Below are 17360 nucleotides of genomic sequence, written 5' to 3'. Positions count from 1 at the left end.
AAAAAAATGCTCCGCTCAACGCCTTGAAAACCCTCCTATTCCCTCACACTCTGCCGCTAACGGTTCATATTGGTCTAAGAAAGCCTCTCTTTTTATCCCTTAACGCAGGAAGTTATATTTCAGAGCGTCAATAAATATTTTCTTCAGGCACAACTGTCGGACAGCCCTAAGAGGACTTTCTCGCTTTCCCTTTCCTATCTCTATATAAAGGAACCACGTTGGGGGAGAAAAAACCCCTGGGCCTGAAAGGAGGAGGAGTGGACGGTGTGGGGGAAGGGACAAACTACTTCAAGAGACGGGCGTTTCCGCTTTGTGAAACTACACGAACCAGCATGCAATGGTTCACCTTTCGCTACTCTCCTAGCCGTTGAGCGTTTATTGAAGCTGTGCTGAAGGAGCAAATATCGGCGCCCTCGTGAGAAATGGAATCTCTTCTAGTTATTGAGGATTGCTGAAGCATGATGAAAATAGTATAGAGTGGCGGCCAACAATAGCTATTGCAAATTACCAATCAGCCCCGAAAAGTGGTAATTTTGCAGTAGCTATTACAACTTTTGCAAACTGAGGAATAAAAGTATGACACAGGGTCTTCTCAGGAGCACAAAAAGTAGATGAACAGGTTAAACTGTTCCAGGACTGTACCACTTCAGATTGCAGGTGTGATAATCAGGAAAGAGAGGAAGACCTTGCCCACTGACCTCCCTAGCGCAGTGCTGCTGACATTGCAATGTGTCCACTCAGAAATAAGCCACGCTGCCTTCTAGCAGTCTTATTCGCAGGTAAGCAAGCATAGGATTCCAGCCTGCCTAAACCTTCCATTTATAGCCAGCCAGTCTGTAGGATGGTGAAAGAAGAGACGCAAGGCCCGTTTCCATCCACTGTATTTTATTTTTCTTTTGCTAGTCACACATCTTATGAAAACAGGATTGCAATAGAGATCAAGGTTAAGGAGAACAGATAGCCATTTCTTTTTTTTTTTTTCCAAATACATTTTTATTGAGGTTATACACATAACAAACATACAAACAGATACAAAAGAAAAAATTATAACAAAAAAAAAACACAAAAAAAGCGTCAGAATATACAAGCCAACTTTTTCCTCTCTCTAACTATACAAAGATAGATTAATCTGGCTGTTTCACAAAACAGTAAACGATTAAAAAAAAAAAAAAAACACACGCAAAAACCACCTCCTGGACTTCCTTCCATCCTTTTGGTAAGTATCAAATATCTGCTTCCATTACGTATTTGATTTTTAATCTATAGGCCTAAAGATAGCCATTTCTTTAGCATGCAAACAGGGAACCTGTGACTTTTCAGATGTTGGACTCCCATCAGCCCCAGCCAGCTAAGGCAAAGGTCAGGGATGATGGGAGTCTCAATGCTACTGTTCTTTAGGGTATTCTTTAGGTAAAGGTAAAGGTACCCCTGCCCGTACAGGCCAGTCTTGACAGACTCTGGGGTTGTGCGCCCATCTCACTTAAGAGGCCAGGGGCCAGCGCTGTCCGGAGACACTTCCGGGTCACGTGGCCAGCGTGACATCGCTGCTCTGGCCAGAGCCAGAGCCGCACACGGAAACGCTGTTTACCTTCCCGCTGGTAAGCGGTCCCTATTTATCTACTTGCACCCGGAGGTGCTTTCGAACTGCTAGGTTGGCAGGCGCTGGGACCGAGCAGCGGGAGCGCACCCCACCGCAGGGATTCGAACCGCCGACCTTTCGATCGGTAAGCCCTAGGCGCTGAGGCTTTAACCCACAGCGCCACCTGCGTCCCACCTATTCTTTAGGATATTCTTTAGGGTATTCTTTAGGAAAGGGCAAATCCTATCTAGCTGAGCCCTGAGAGACTAGCTGAAAAGGTGCTTCATGGTATATGTTTGAAAAGGAACCAGTAAGTTCACAAATGTTCTAAGATAAACTGTAAAATGCCACTTTGAGCTCAAACAAAATGTGCCACAAACATGCTTTAGACACAACTTGGGTGAAAAGATATAGTGGGCAAAGAAGAATTTGTAGCCCCAAAGAACTGGCCTGCTCCAAAGGCTTTATGCAAAATACAAAACTGAGGGGTGGGGGTGGGCAGTGCAGCAGGTTTTCTGGACAATACAGTAAATCTACCACATGGGTAGGATGAGGCTGGACTCACACCAGAGAGACCTAACCAAGTGATCCAGATATGATTTGGCATTGAACCAGAAGACCTCAGGTTTATATGGCTGCAGTTGGCCATCCCAAACTGCAGAATGATGCCACTTGCAGAGGTACTGCCTTGTCACATTTTCAGATTTAGATTGTGGAAGATAACTTTATCCAAGATCTGTTAAATCAGCTAGCAGAATCAGAACCTCTCTTCTTTGGCATGATGTCATTTTGGAACAATCAAAGTGCTGGTGAGAGGCTGTTGGAAGGTAACTTTCCCAGCTCTCCAAGAAGCCTCTCTTGAGTGAAACTCCTGAATAGGAAACAGAATCACCAAAAAAATAGACACCCTTCTCACAGGAGGTGCTTCTGTCTGCTTTTTAGACATCCACAACTTTGCACGAACCATTCTTCGCCCATTCAGGAGTGTTTCCCAACCCTCAGAATGTTTTTTGAGGAACTTGGAAAACTGCTGAGAGCAAGAGAAGTTGGGGAAGTAATAATCTAAGAAAAAAGCCCTGCCGGCTCAGACCAAAGGCCCATGTAATCTAGCATTTTGTGGGCAAGCTTATACCTGCCTGAATATCCCACTTTTAGCTGCATTCATTTCCTGAAACATAATTGTGTTGTAGGAGATTCATAAGATATACTGCCCCACTACCCTGGCTGGATCACACCAAAGGCCTATCCAGCATTCTGTTTAGTAGCCAGCCTATGGGAAGCTCACAAGCAAGGAATGAGCACAACAGCATGCACCCTTCTCTCCTACTCATGCTTCCCGGCGATTCATTTTCAGAAGCATCAGACTACATACAGTGGCAGTCAATTCCATTGTTAAACTGAATGCTGTTTGAAGTACAGTGGTACCTCAGGTTAAGTACTTAATTCGTTCTGGAGGTCCGTTCTTAACCTGAAGCACCACTTTAGCTAATGGGGCCTCCTGCTGCTGCTGCCGCGCCGCCGGAGCACGATTTCTGTTCTCATCCTGAAGCAAAGTTCTTAACCCGAGGTACTATTTCTGGGTTAGCGGAGTCTGTAACCTGAAGTGTATGTAACCCGAGGTACCACCGTACTTCCTTTTGTCTGTCCTGAATCTCTCACCATTCAACTTTAATGGTTGATCCCAGTGTCTAGTATTATGGGAGACCTATCCACCTTTTCTACAGCACCATGCATGGCATGCTTTGGCAACCCCATGCTTCCTTGAATCCAAGCATCATTTTTAAAACAATTGCTAGACAGGCTTCATGAAATAAGTGACTGGAAGCACTGTATCAATCAGGTCCTGGTTTAACATTTGGATTTTTAATCAGTTCTCACATTGAGATAAGGACACTTGGCGCTTTGCACTGAAATAAAGTTAATTATGTAGTTCAGGGCCTGGGGGTGGGGGGAATTGCTCTCCAGAAGTTGTTGAACTACCACTCCCATAATCTCTTACAAACTTTGGCCATGTTGGCCAGGGCTGATATAAGTTGTAGTCCAACATTTGGGGCTGCAGGTACCCCACACTGATGTAGGTACTAAAAAAAGTTACTGAAATAATGTCATGGTGCAAAAAGAAAACCCAGACACCAGAGTAATTTTACAATTAGCATTTTAATGTATTTGTTTAAAATACAGTGATTTGACACACATTTCAGTGATGATACCAGAAATTTTATAGTAATAGGTAACTACGGATAATTACCTTCATTTTTGTTATCTACCTCTTTTTCTTTTACATTATGAAGCTCACCTGAAATATTCCACTCCAGTATACCTTCAGGATAGGAAGACCTGGGCAGGAAAACTCCCCCCCAGCCAAAAAAAAAAAAAAGGAACACAGTTCATGCAGATAAATACCAACCTTGCTATTGTTAGATCTGTTCAAATATTCCCAGGAAGTATCAGAATTGCTCAAATAAACTAGAAATAAAGGGTGGTCATCAAGAGTGAACACTTTACATATTTATCAAATCACTGCTTTTTGCCCTGTCATTACCCTTGTTTTATTTTGTCTATGCTAGAGGCTTCTGCTGTGCAACCCTCCCCAAGGCGTCTCTAGAATGGAATGCCAAGGTCTCTTGCAAAAGTACTGGCTGGTCACAACATAAAAATTACTCTGCTCCCGAGGCCTGAAATGCATACAGGATTGCCCTGTTGCCATACTTTTAAAAACAGCATATTGGAAGTTACTTAAAATACTTTCCCCCCACCCCCCATTCTAATATTGCTAGGTATTTTGGCAACCAGTCTTATTTCTGTTCCACTAACCTATGTTCAGCTGCTGACTTTTCAACAAAATGTTAAAAAAGATTCAGAGGACTTCCTCCCAGTGTTAAAGCTAAAAACTTGAGAATTAGCATTGTGGTTTGCTCGTTCTGATGGTGTTGGATTTTTTTTGTGCTGGAGTGGAGGGAAAAGATAACTTTAATGCATGGAAACTGCCAGTAGCTTCTCCAGGTATATTATTTTTTAAAAGCTGGAGTGAGGGTGGAGATGCAAAATCCCTATCCAAAGAAGAATGCCCCTAACTTTTAAAAATTGTAAATGTCAGACACCAGCAGGAGGAAGAATGTGTTGTTTTTTAAGTGCTCTCAAGAGACACTAATCAGGGGGTAGTCAATGCAGTGCCCTCCAAATGTTGTTTACAGCTACCATCACTCCTAAGTACAGGCCATGCTGGCTGAGAGCTACAGTTCAAAACACCTGGAAAGCACTACACTGGACCTCCATGCAGTAACCAACAGGCTCCCCTGCAGTTAGGGCAGTGAGGGAGGGGAAGGCATACTAATTCAGCAGCTAACGGGCAAGATCCCAGGAACGATTCAACAAGTTGCGAAACATCATCAGGATCTGACGCAAATCACTATGACTGCATATGCACCATACATTTAAAGCACATACCTGAAGAATCGTAAGAACAGTAGTTTGAGAAGAGTGCTGGGAATTGTAGCTCCATGAGGTGCAAACTACAGTTCCAAGGGTGGGTGGGTGTGCTCGAAATGGTTTGTGTACACAGGTCTAAATCACTCTAATGTGATAAACAACCCCATGTCTAGGAAGACTTAGAATGATATCCAACGTTAGTCATACTCAAGACTCACTGGAAAAAATGAATTAACATAGCTTGTTTGCTCTTTAACTACCTGTACTTTTTAATCTAAGGACTCAGCTATACAGCTGCAAATAAAACACATTGTGTTTTAAGTGCAATATACAATGTTACACTAGATAGCGATAGTGAGCCTTATACTAAATTCAATGTATTTTAAAAAATAATAATTTAAAAAAGCATTTTCAGAACGATTTTTATATTTGTGTAGATTCCACCTAAGTGCCCTGAAATATATCCATACAAATATTTATTTGCCCCCAAGTATTTAAAATTTAATTCTCAAATCTAAGCAAATGCTTGGTGTTAGTAAAGTGGCCGATGACCACTTAAATCAAATGTAGCAACACACTAATGCACATGTATTATGCAATCACATTTCATGAGAATCTTCTTATTCAGATGAGAATAAAAAATGTGCCAGAGAACAATACCCACAATATTCAAGAGGCTACTTATATCCCTCAATGCAACTATGCCATTGTCTCCCCAACTAACAGGAAGAATCCCAGATCCGTAACAAAAAAGACAACACTGTAGATGCATGTGTATGTTAATAACCTGAAACAATTTATTCTGAATCCCTAGAACTTAATTCAGCTTGCATAAATTTAAACATTAACCTTCACTGAAGTTGCAGAAAACTACCTCAATGATCTTTGTTTACTAAGGTAGCTGGTGACCACAGATATATTTTCTAGTGCTTACAAGAAAATTAAATTGTATTTGACAAGAGAAGTTAACATGTGTCACTACACCTGTACACAACCAGCTGCCTGTATACCACACAATTTCTACCCTTTTCTAGGACCAGAAAAAGTTTGTCCTGAAACTTCCAGCATTTGGCTTCATTGGACGGTCAAAATTATAGAATGGAGTTTTTCTTCCTACCATACATGATTTTCTACATCCTTATCATCACTTCTTGGCCTTTTGGATAAGATCAAGTGTACTCACCTCTTTTCTAAAATAAAGAGCCCTGGATGTTGTTAACCTTTCCTTATGCAGTTGTTCCAGTCCCTTGATCCAATTTGGTTGCCTTTTTCTGAACCTTTTCCAACTTGAGGTGACCAAAACTGCACACAATATTTCAAGTGTGGTCTCACCAGGTATGTATAACATTATATTGGCAGTTTTAAAGATCCCGAACGTGGACATCACTTTTGCCATTTGGTTCACGCTTATCCTCTATGTGTCTCATTCCTGGCCAGTCACTGAAAATTCAGGTCCCATTAGCATATATATAGTACTTAAAAGTATGATCTCTCTGCACCTTACTTTGAATTGCATTTGCCATCTTACTGCCCATTCACCCAGTTTGGAGATCCTTTTGGAACTGCCTGCAATTCTTTTTAGCCACAATGAACAATTTGTTATCAGCAGCAAACTTGGCTACCTCCCTGATCAACCCAAACTCTAGATCATTATTGAATACATTAAGAAGTACAGGTCCCATACTAATCCTTTGGAGTCCTCCATTGGGAGAACTGTCCATTTATTCTTACTCTGTGCTTCTTGCTACTTAACCAATTCCTGATCCATAAGAGGACCTCTCATTTCATGTCTGTTACACTTACTCAGGAGTCTTTGGTGAGATACTTTATCAAAAGCTTTTTAGAAGTTTAAGTACACAGTATCAACCAGGTCACCTCAACCAATATGCTTGTTGACACTCTCAGAGAACTCTAGAATGTTTAGACAGGACTTACCCTTGCAGAAGTCATGCTGGTTTTGTTTCAACAACTCTTGTACTTTTATATACCTCACAATTCTATCTTTAATAATGCTTTCCACCAATTTTTCTGGAACAGATGTTAAGGTAACTGGCCTGTTATTTCCCACATTCCTCCCACCGCCAAAAAAAAAGTTGGCTACTTTATAATCCTCAGAGTGTGTCTGATCTTAGGAACTGTATTTTTGTTAAAAGACCAGCAATTTCACATTTGAAATCTTTTAAGAAATGCCAGGCAGATGCCACCCAGACCCTGTGATTAGTTAATTTTTGTTAATAAGGGCAATCCCTTGTCATCACAATTTGTTTCCGTTTTACCACATTGTCAATTCATGTGCATAGGCAAACTCTTACCATCTTGCTATTCAATATCGTTTTCTACTGTAATGCAATTTTCACATTGAACTGTCTGAACTAAAATAACTTCTCTCAACATGAACTAACATCAGTTAAGTTACCCGTTACATTTTAAAACTATAATTCTATCAGTAAAATGAAGGCATTTAGAATTAAAAAAAAAAAAAGGTTTTTCCCCTTTCCTTTTGGAGCTTTCTTATACATGAAGTAGGAGTTTCAATCCAAGTTTGTGAGGGGAAAAGCATAGTCATGGTAGGTAATATGGATAAGAAAATAACAAGAGATTGTGGTGTAATGCAGGGATGGCCAATGTGGTACACCTTCCAGATACTGTTGGACTAAAACTCCCATCAGCCCCAGAAAGCATGGCTTTTGGCCAGGGATTATGGGAACTGTAACCCAACATCTGGAAGACATTGGATAACACCAGTGTGGAAGAGATACCTCCTCAGCTCTGAAGCTCATTGGGTAGCCTTAATCTAGTCATCATTTCTTAGCTCAATATACCTCATAGAACTGTTGATTATTATAAAATGGACAGAAGAGAGAGCCTGTAACTCCTTGAAGGAAGGATAAAATTGGAAGAAATATCAGATGAAACCAGTGTTTATTGGATTTCACTGGAATAAGTTATGAGAGGCAGAAAATGTTTACTAAACTTACTTCTTTGATCAAAACCACGAATCCACAGATGTGTGCAGCTGCAACAGCAGTGTGACCTCTACTGCACCTGTTGATATTCCAAGCAAAGTAAGAAGCATGTCTTTGCTGCCCCACCACCTGAAATCCTGTTCATATATACTATCAAGCAGAGTACAGAACTGTAGCAGCAGAGTTGGCTTCCGAGTTGTCAGTAACCTATGGATACAGACAAGCAAAGCAACCACAATCCCACCTCTTCCTTTATGCTATCTTGCTTCTGATATTGGTAATGGTGGTTGCTAGCAGCAATTCCTACTTTTGTACCTGTGTAATGTTCTGGGTCAGCACAGAAGTGCGAGTGCAACAGTGTGGGCTGAACAACTGATAGCACAATTGTATTTCCACCATAAATACTTATTTACTTAATTCAACTACATTTTAAATTAGCATAAACCTTTTTTCTGTTTTTTAACAGTTCATTCATATCCCACTTTACAAACACTAACTTTATTTGTGGACATCTTTTAAAACATAATGGAGGAAAAAACCAGAAGTTTTCAAAGCATTTTTACCATACTATTTTCTTTTAAAATTGAAAGAACGTTAAGTTACACACCATGTTTAACCTGCTGAATATTTAAGCAAAGTTTTCTCATAATGCTGCATAATTCATGGCTTGATTTAATTTCCAGTGTGGTGAAAATGGGAAATTAACTGAAGAACCAGTTGTCTGAATGTTCACAAAAAACAACAACTTGTAGAACCACTTATTTAAAGAACAAAGGGGAAAATGGCAATATCTTTGATATATTGGGTTTATTTTAGATTTACAGATAAACCTTTTATATAGATCCATGCAAACGTTTACTTCATATCTTGACAAGCTGAATAAGTGAAAAACCTTCACAAAACAGTATTTTGCGGCTCAGGGGTTCATTCAGGCATGTAATGTCTGGGTATGTGAAGTGAATCCAATCCTGAGAGCAAAGTTGAGATCTTCTATTTCTTCTGAGCTGGGCAGCTGCTAAACAATTCAACACAAACAGTTACTGCATTACAATACAATGAAATGAAATGTGATTTCAAATCATGTAAGTGACCTCAATATGCAGAGTCCAGTTGTTGGGCCACAGCCTTACCAAATAGTTTCCGTCTCCAAAAGTGAGTTGGTAGATTTTTCTTCTTTGCTCAGCGAGATGATATCCACACACACAGTAACATGGCATTACAGTCTGGATTACAGATGCAATTCAACAACGTAATTACAAGTCAAAAATGCAGAACAATCTTTATGCATTTTACATTTTGTGCAACAAAACATGCATAACATTTCAAATAAACTTTCTGCTCAAATGTTTCAGCAAGAGCCTTCTTTTTTCTTCAAGTTCAGAACAGGTGTTCTTGCACTTGTCACTGTTGCACTTGGAATGTTACTTACAAAAGCTGTGTAAATCAGAAACCAATAAAATAGTCAAAGAAAAATGCAAAAAACCCACAAAACCCATATATGCCCCAACAGCAATAAACCCTCCAAAGGCCCACATACACACTGGCTGCATTCCCACAAAATGCCAAACTATTGTTTAAGCATTACAAGGAAAATCTGCAGCAAGCCGTGAGCTCACTTGCTACCACCTTTTTCCTCCAGTCATGACATTTGGAAACTTTCACTTCCATTTTAGACCAACTGTAGCTTAGCTTGTCTTGCTGTCCATATCCAGAGAAAATGGAGCTAGTCCTATGGTTGGTGGAAACAAGCCAACTTCATATCATAGTTTATGAAGCTTAAGATTAACCACAGTTTGTGTTTCAGACATAATGTGAAACTGTGATTAATGCAACGTTCAATTTCCTCACAGTCACACCCGGAGAGGTAAAATGAAGTGTGCAAGCTAAAGGTTCACTGTTATGCATTCTGATAATGCTAAACCATGGTTCTGTATTATATGTGAAGGTTAGCTATAGATGAGTAATTGCATTTTATCTGCAAGAAATAGAAATGAAATGTTCTAAGTTCAACAAAAAAATGTTTATACAATCCAATATGTACAATGGTGTATATTTTTCAGGGCAAATGAAGTTCAGGCTTTAGCAAATATCTACTTCAAAAATATCTAACATATCAAACTCAAACAGAATATTTACAAAATTTACACAACAGCTACTCAAACATCAGGATCAATATTATCTGAACTTACCAGGTACTCTGCAGAGCTTTCAGTTACTTCTGAAGTCAACTTACTGTTAATCTCATATCTACTATCATTATTTTCCACTTCATCTGTCTTGTTTAACTCCCTTGCAGATGCCTGCATCTCATTCTTGACAATGTACAATTCGTTGTCACCTGAGCCCCCCACTTCTACAGATGTTTTCTGTAGATCTAGAAGGAAGGATTCCTTGCACTCAGTTGCTTGGCATTGTACATTTTTTTCGTCGCTACTCAATGGTGGCATATCAGAAGTGCTGTCTCTGCTAACATCTGATTGCAATACCATGGAAATTGGAGGCATGTCCTGCATTTCGATGAGTGACATGCTTGGTCCAGCAGTGCTACCATTTGATGCAGGAGACACTATGTCTGGGACAATTACATCAGAAACCAAGGAGCAAAATTTATCCTCTTCCTCACCAGATGCTAACTCAACAAAAGCAATCATTTCTGGTTCAATTGTAGGTTGCTCAATACCCAATTCTCTAGTTTTGTTGGACCCTAAAGAAATGGATGAAATGGTTTCTAACTTTGGACTCCTTACAATATCCTCATTCAGAATTTCAGATGGTAGGATGCCCAGATGTTCACGTTCTACCTCAATATCTCCCAGACTAAAATTAATGGTTTCTATTTCCAGGCATGGTTTCAATCTAGGAGAATCATTAGGCTTTATTTTTCCAGACTTTGGAGAAGGGGTTGTAGAATGATCAAAGTTAAGTTCTGAATAAGTGCTATTCAAGTCCAAGTCACCAGCTGCTGAGGTATCCAAGATCCCAGTGTTCATGTCTGTAAATGTAAGGGCTACCTCTCCAAGATGCTCAACACTGATTTCTGTTGGAAGAGCACCTAGTGGTTCTTGAACCATCTCTGGCTGAACACTGGAAAAGTGAGTGCTATATGTTTCTACAGAACCTCTCCCTGCATTGTCATTTAAACTGAGATCAGATTCAGAAGGCCCACACCCATTATTTTTTATAAACATTAATTCTGCACTGGAATGAAGTTCATCATTTGCAGAAGACATACTGCCCAAAGTTTCAGCTTCCTTAGCTTGGGAATCCTTGGTTTCACAGCTTAATGGATGCTGATTAATTTCTTCATGTTTCCCTAGTGTACTGCTTATCATTGTTACGTTAACAAGGCACTCATTTGACATCTCTTCTGATACTGGAACACCAACTACATTACAATTTTCATCGTTTGGTTGAGAACTAGTCAACAATTTTTGTTCATTATTTATACAGGAATTATTAAATTCATCTGTATTTAAAGGCTTCAACCCAGGATCTATGTTCTGGACTTCTGAAGTCTGTGGCCTTTCATCACTGATTGCTGATTCAAGCCTATCAAGGCCCACATTGCCCCATTTTAGATCCAATAATGGTTCTTTATTGGAACTCTGATCTATCATTGCTATTTGAGGATTTTTCTTATTCACTTTTGAAGATGAGGTTGGCTCCCATGCCAGTGGACTCTGAACACGCACCTCTGAAACCCACATAGAAATTGTTGATTCAGAACTGTCATCAAGTTGCTTATCTTCTGTTATAGTATGGCCTTCTCCCTTAGGGGTATCAATTTGTGTTTCAAATAACCGAGATTCCTGCTCCTGACTAACAACAAACTGATGTCCTGCAAATTCTGAATGTTCTCCTCCTACATCTCTCTCACCTAAATTTGTCAAATATGCCTTCATCTCCAAACTTTTACTGATCTTGTTTAATTTGGATTCATCCATTTTCTGCTGGTCTTGTGACTCGTCGCTGATGTCTGTGCCACTTGCCACACCAACATCTTCAGCAGTAAAGTCAGTCTCATTTTCTGCCATTTGCATTATTAACTCTTTCTTACCAGGAAATTTAAACTCTGCCATCTCATGCCCCAGAGGTTTATTGCTAACATCTTTTAGAAGAGCCTCTTGGTCTTCTGACAATTGCAGTGCTAATTCTTTATCATCAGGAGATTTATACTCTGCTGCCCTGCACTCCAATGAATTCTGGCAAAATTCTTCCAAAGAAGTATTGCTTTCTGGCAACTGCATGGCTAATCCTGCTGTCTTAAATTCAGATCGTTTCTTGCTAACATCGCGCTCTTTTAAAAGAGCAACATGGTCTTCTGACATATGTAAGCCTAATTCCTTATCATCTGGAAATTTAAAGTCTGTTGTCTCAAAGTCTGCAGGTTTGTTGCTAAAATCATCCAAAGGAAAAACACTGCTTTCTGACAACTGCACTGTTAGTTCTTTATCGTCAGGAGATTTAACGTCTGTTGTCTTAAGGCCTGTGGGCTTGTTGGTAACATCATCCAAAGGAGGAACACTGCTCTCTGGCAACCGCATAGTAAATTCTGCTGTCTCCAGTTCCGATGACTTCTTATTATCATGTTCCTGTGACAACTGCATTGCTGATTCTTTATCATCCAGAGATTTAAACACTGCTTCCTCACACACAGATGGATTCTTATGAAGTTCTTCCAAAGGAGAAGCATTGCTTTCTGGCAACTGCATGGCTAATTCTGCAGTCTCCAGCTCTGATGGCTTCTTGCTAACATCTTCTAAGAGATCAACATGGTTTTCTGACAATTTCATTTCCAATTCTTTATCATCATCAGATTTAAAATCTGTTGTCACAAGATCAGCGGGTTTGTTGCTAAAGTCATCCAAAGAAGGAACACTGCTTTCTGGCAACTGCAGCACAAATTCTGCTGTCCCCAGCTCCGATGGCTTCTTAGTACCAGGTTCCAGGGACAACTGCATTGTTAATTCATCATCATCAGATTTAACCTCTGCTGCCTCACATACTGAGGAATTCTTGTAGAGTTCTTCCAAAGGAGAAGCATTGCTTTCTGGCAACTGCATAGCTAACTCTATTGTTTCAAGTTCAGATGGTTTCTTGCTAACATCTTCTAAAAGAGCAACACGATCTACTGACAACTGCACTGCTAATTCTTTATCATCATCAGATTTAAAATCTGTTGTCTCAGGGGCATTTACTGAAAAATCATTGGATTCATATTTTAATATTGACTGTGCATCTGAAAGAGAGATTTTCTTTGATTCCCTCTCAACACCAGTTTTAAAGTTTTCTTCATAGGCTGCCAAAAGTTTCTCAACTTCAGCATCATCTGTTTCTGGGGTCTTGTCATTTAAAGGGATTTTGTTAACATCTGAGGTACTGTGTATGTTTTGTAGAGTTTCTTGTGTGACAGGCTTGCTGCTTGGTTTGGGATCTGCCATCTGGTCTGTTTTTTTCTGTCTCTCAACAGGATTTGATTTAATTTTATCTGAAGTTGCAGAGTTCACAGACTTGCTATCAGCTGGACTCCTCCCACTGCGGTTGTAGAAAATATCGTATAGATCTTTGGCATTACCTGCTGCCAGGCAAGAGTTCTTTTTCTCCAGTTTTTTAACATGGTCTCTGAAAATAGTTGGTGGTGGCAAAGGATGGGGACACATGGGCACTGCCAGTATGTTTTTATCATCCTCAGACACACCAGGAGCCATGTCATCTGCAAGGATGGTTGCTTGTTTTGGTGGCACTGCGGGTGGAGGTGGGAATGCCATTGCTGGTGGTACTGGCAGTGCTGCTGACAGCGGCGGTCCTGATGGCAGTGGAAGTAGAGGAGGACGGCAATTAGGTCTCTCAAAAATACCCAATCTTGTAACTTGCTCCTTTATCACAGCAGCAAGTTCCCGTGCCTTTGCTTGTGCTTTTGCCACAACATTTGCTTGCTCCTGTGCCTTTGCTGCTTGTTCCTGTGCTATTGCTGCGGTCGCCTTTGCATGTTCCGCAGCTTTTGCATGTTCTACAGCCCGGGACACAGCTTCATGATCAGGTTCCTCTGTTTGTTCTGGTACCGTTGCATTCTCCTGTGAACCCTTTAAAACTACTACTTCTCCCCCAAATGCTTTCGAAATAATATCAGGAGGTAGAACAAGTTCTGGATTACCCTCTTTTACAACAGGAAGTGGCTTGGTGCTAGCACCAGAGGATTTTATGGATAAGAAAGTATTCAAAGGTGCAGGCTTGCTTACTGTTGCTGTTGCTGACTTTCTGAGAACCATCATGGGGGCTGGTAAATTGGGCCTGATTTTTGCTTGTGATGATGTTGAAACAACTGGTGTCCAGGGACTAGTGTGTGGGATAACAGTTTTCCCAGACAATTTAATTGCAATTGGCTTTGAATTTGGTTTTCCAGATTGTGACTTGCTTTCTTTATCTTTACTTTCCTCAAAGCTCTCCTCCTTAGGGGCAGTTACATCTTTGCCTTGATTTTTTTCATCTCTCTCAGTCTTCCTCCAGCTGAACTTTCCAAAAGATGCCATTCTTGACTCCTTTGGTGGTTCCTCTTTTTTCCCTTCCTTCTTTTCAACCTCTTTGTCATCTTTTTTCAATTTAAGCTTAATCCCACATTTCTGGCCATTAGAAACTCCTTTCCTTTTATTAGACTCATTTTCATTATCCCCATCTCCTAGTTCTTTGGAATTCTTTGGTTCCTCTTTACTTTTTCGTTCCTCTTTCCTTGCCACTTTCACTGCTTTTTCGTCTCTCTCTTCTTTTTGCTTTTCACACAGCTTCCGTTTCAACCGGCGTTCTGTTTCTTGAATCACAGACAATCCTGCCTGACGGTCAATGTTCCTTCTCTCTTCATAGAGTGGATTTTCATCCACATATTTCTGTGAAGACAAGGAACTTGTTACTTAATGTGAAATTTCAGTAGTGGTACAGGTTTGTCTTCCTCAATATTTTATCTTCCTCATCACCACCCCACTACTAATTGTACTTGCTGAGAAATGCAAGAGGGAGGAGAAAGAGTGTTTTTCCTAGACAATTATTATTCAGAATATCTACATTAGCAAAGCTCAGTCGGTATAGCATGAGACACTCTCAGGTTCATAGGTTCATACAGTGACTCAAAAAGATTGAAAGTCCTTCCCAGCTCTACCTGGAGATGCCAGGGACAGAATTCAGAACCTTTTGCATATTAAGTATATGTCATGCCACTTAGCTATAGCTTCTCCTCCCTTTTGCAACAGAAAAAGACTTTAAGACTTCAATAAGATGACTTTTAAACATTTTTATTCAAAACGAATACTCCAGGTACCTTATATTTCTCATTATGTGGATTATTTTTCACATGTTGTTCTGCTGATATCTGATCTCCAAAAAATTCTTGGCACAGCTGACAGTAATATCCAGTGACTGGGATTAGAAATTCGGAACCTGAAATGCCGCCCAAAACAATCAATTACAGAAATATGATAATAAGACACGCTACAGCTTTGAACAACAAAAAATCCAAAAAAAACCACAAAAAGTACACAAAAAAAGCCCTACAATTGAAATGAGCCAATTAACCATGGATTCCACTTGAAACAAACTGATCTGAAGAATGGAAACTACACTTGTTCAACAATTCTTATCATTGTATACTTTGTTTATCATTCAAATACAAATTTATGTTGCATTTCAATCCCCAACTAATTCAGTAACAGAGCAATTCATGCAAACAAAATAACTGTCAGACGTTTACTTGGAAGTGAGTCTTTTGTTGACACTAGTAAGACAAAACATTTCTTGGCAGTAAGGTGAACAATCTGGCCCTCCTAAACACCACTTAAACTATAAAAAGCAACTTACCTTTGGCAGGAACTGGTATCTTGTCAATGCGTTTTGTAAGGTCTTGCTTTGTTTCAGTTTGAGTCTTCAAATCCCAAGGTCTGTTATATGGATCCAAGGTCTATTTACAATGACAAAAGAAATATTAAAATGAGGTCTGCTTTCCTGCCAAATGCTAAAAGCACTGAGGAAAAACAGAACTATACATACCAAGTGGGCATGTACTGAACTGTCTCACATATTGACACTCAAAATGAAGCTGGGATTCAAATAGTTACCCTCAGACATTGAATATGTAAGAAAATATAAAAGTTGTTCTGTTTGATGTTTAAAATATTGGTATCTTAATTTTGGGTTCAAAAAAACAGAGGGCGTCTTATACGTGGAGAAATATAGTAAGTGACAAACCATACCAAAAAGATTAGGAATAAGAACTTATTCCAAACTGTATTTTCTAAAAGGAAAGTTGATTGGCATGTAGTTCTTTGTTTTCTACAAAACATTATTTTACAACTTGGAAGAGCAAATTAAAACTACTTAATGAAAACCCGATAGCACACACCTGTCTGTGCTTCTTATTATGCATATGTGTGAAGAAATCAAACATGGTCCCACAGATGGTATTGCAGTCCTTGCACCAGTGGTTTCCCGTGTCATAATAGTCATAAATATTCGTTTCCTGGGAATGCTGTTTGGATGGCTGAAAATGAGATTCTGTAGACTTGGGGCTCCTGCACCCAGGTTTGTCATTAGTTTTTAAATCCTAAATTGGAAAAAAAATGAAATATTACTAACTGTGAAATGACAGCCAGTGCCTCAAAACTAGCCTTTAGTAGAAACAACACAAAATATACATATATGTAACTATATATCACCTGCTTGTCAATGCCCAGGATAATTCCACCATTTCAGTGAGCTGGCACTGCTGACTCAGATGTTGTTCAGTCAACAGGAAAGAACTTCCAACGAGACTCAAGCATGTTGCCAAGGTTGCAGGTACTAAGCAATCAAGGGATGACATCCCATGGAGTACACGGTGCATGTGTGCGGTATGCATACTTAAGTACCAAATACTTAAGTACCAAATACCCAGCAACTCCCAATGAATTTGTAAATTCTCAAAAACACTTAAAAGTCTTTGAAAAAGCCAGTCACTTTGCATACCCTCTCTATATGAAACAAAATAAAATGAACACACACCTCTTCAGATACACGAAAGCTCATACCAATAACCAACCTAGGTGGTCTCTAAGGTGCTACTGGAAGGAATTTTTTTTATTTTTTAATATTTTGTTTTGTTTCGACTACGGCAGACCAACACGGCTACCTACCTGTAACTACTTTATATGATACACTCTATATTGTGGCAAAACGCAAGTGCTCAGGTTCTAAGGTTCTAAGCTGTCACTGAAGAAAGCTTGCAGCAGAAGAATCTGGTCTGTCTCAAATCTTGAATTACTGACTCTGCTATTGCATTTAACATACATGAGAAATAGGGTCTATTATGTCATGCTGTTTGACTCTTTGGTCCCCTAGAAGTATAATATATGTGATAAAACTCT

At 39.7% G+C, this 17360-nt stretch overlaps 1 protein-coding gene and 1 long non-coding RNA gene across 5 annotated transcripts in view; one reads left to right on the top strand and one right to left on the bottom strand.

Moving 5' to 3' along the window:
• Positions 1-111: 111 nt before the first annotated feature.
• LOC307212367 lies at positions 112-3937 on the top strand. Its single transcript, XR_013836969.1, has 2 exons — positions 112-779; positions 3871-3937. It is a non-coding gene; the product is annotated as an uncharacterized lncRNA (long non-coding RNA).
• Positions 3938-8766: 4829 nt separating this feature from the next.
• The window catches only part of ZNF318 (zinc finger protein 318), a 24735-nt gene continuing 16141 nt past the window's right edge, over positions 8767-17360 (bottom strand). For 2 of the 4 annotated variants that reach the window (XM_079969417.1, XM_079969419.1), the window contains exons 7-10: positions 16361-16561; positions 15820-15919; positions 15284-15402; positions 8767-14855 (exon numbers count right to left, since the gene is read on the bottom strand). In XM_079969417.1, the coding sequence (XP_079825543.1) occupies positions 10131-14855; positions 15284-15402; positions 15820-15919; positions 16361-16561 (5145 nt within the window). In that variant the 3' untranslated portion in view covers positions 8767-10130. The remainder of the gene's footprint in view (positions 14856-15283; positions 15403-15819; positions 15920-16360; positions 16562-17360) is intronic. The other 2 variants (XR_013836942.1, XM_079969418.1) reach the window with 2 other exon arrangements.

Source organism: Podarcis cretensis, assembly GCF_951804945.1.
Source record: "Podarcis cretensis genome assembly, chromosome: 3".
NCBI lineage: Eukaryota > Metazoa > Chordata > Lepidosauria > Squamata > Lacertidae > Podarcis > Podarcis cretensis.
This window is presented reverse-complemented; position numbering and strand designations above follow the sequence as displayed.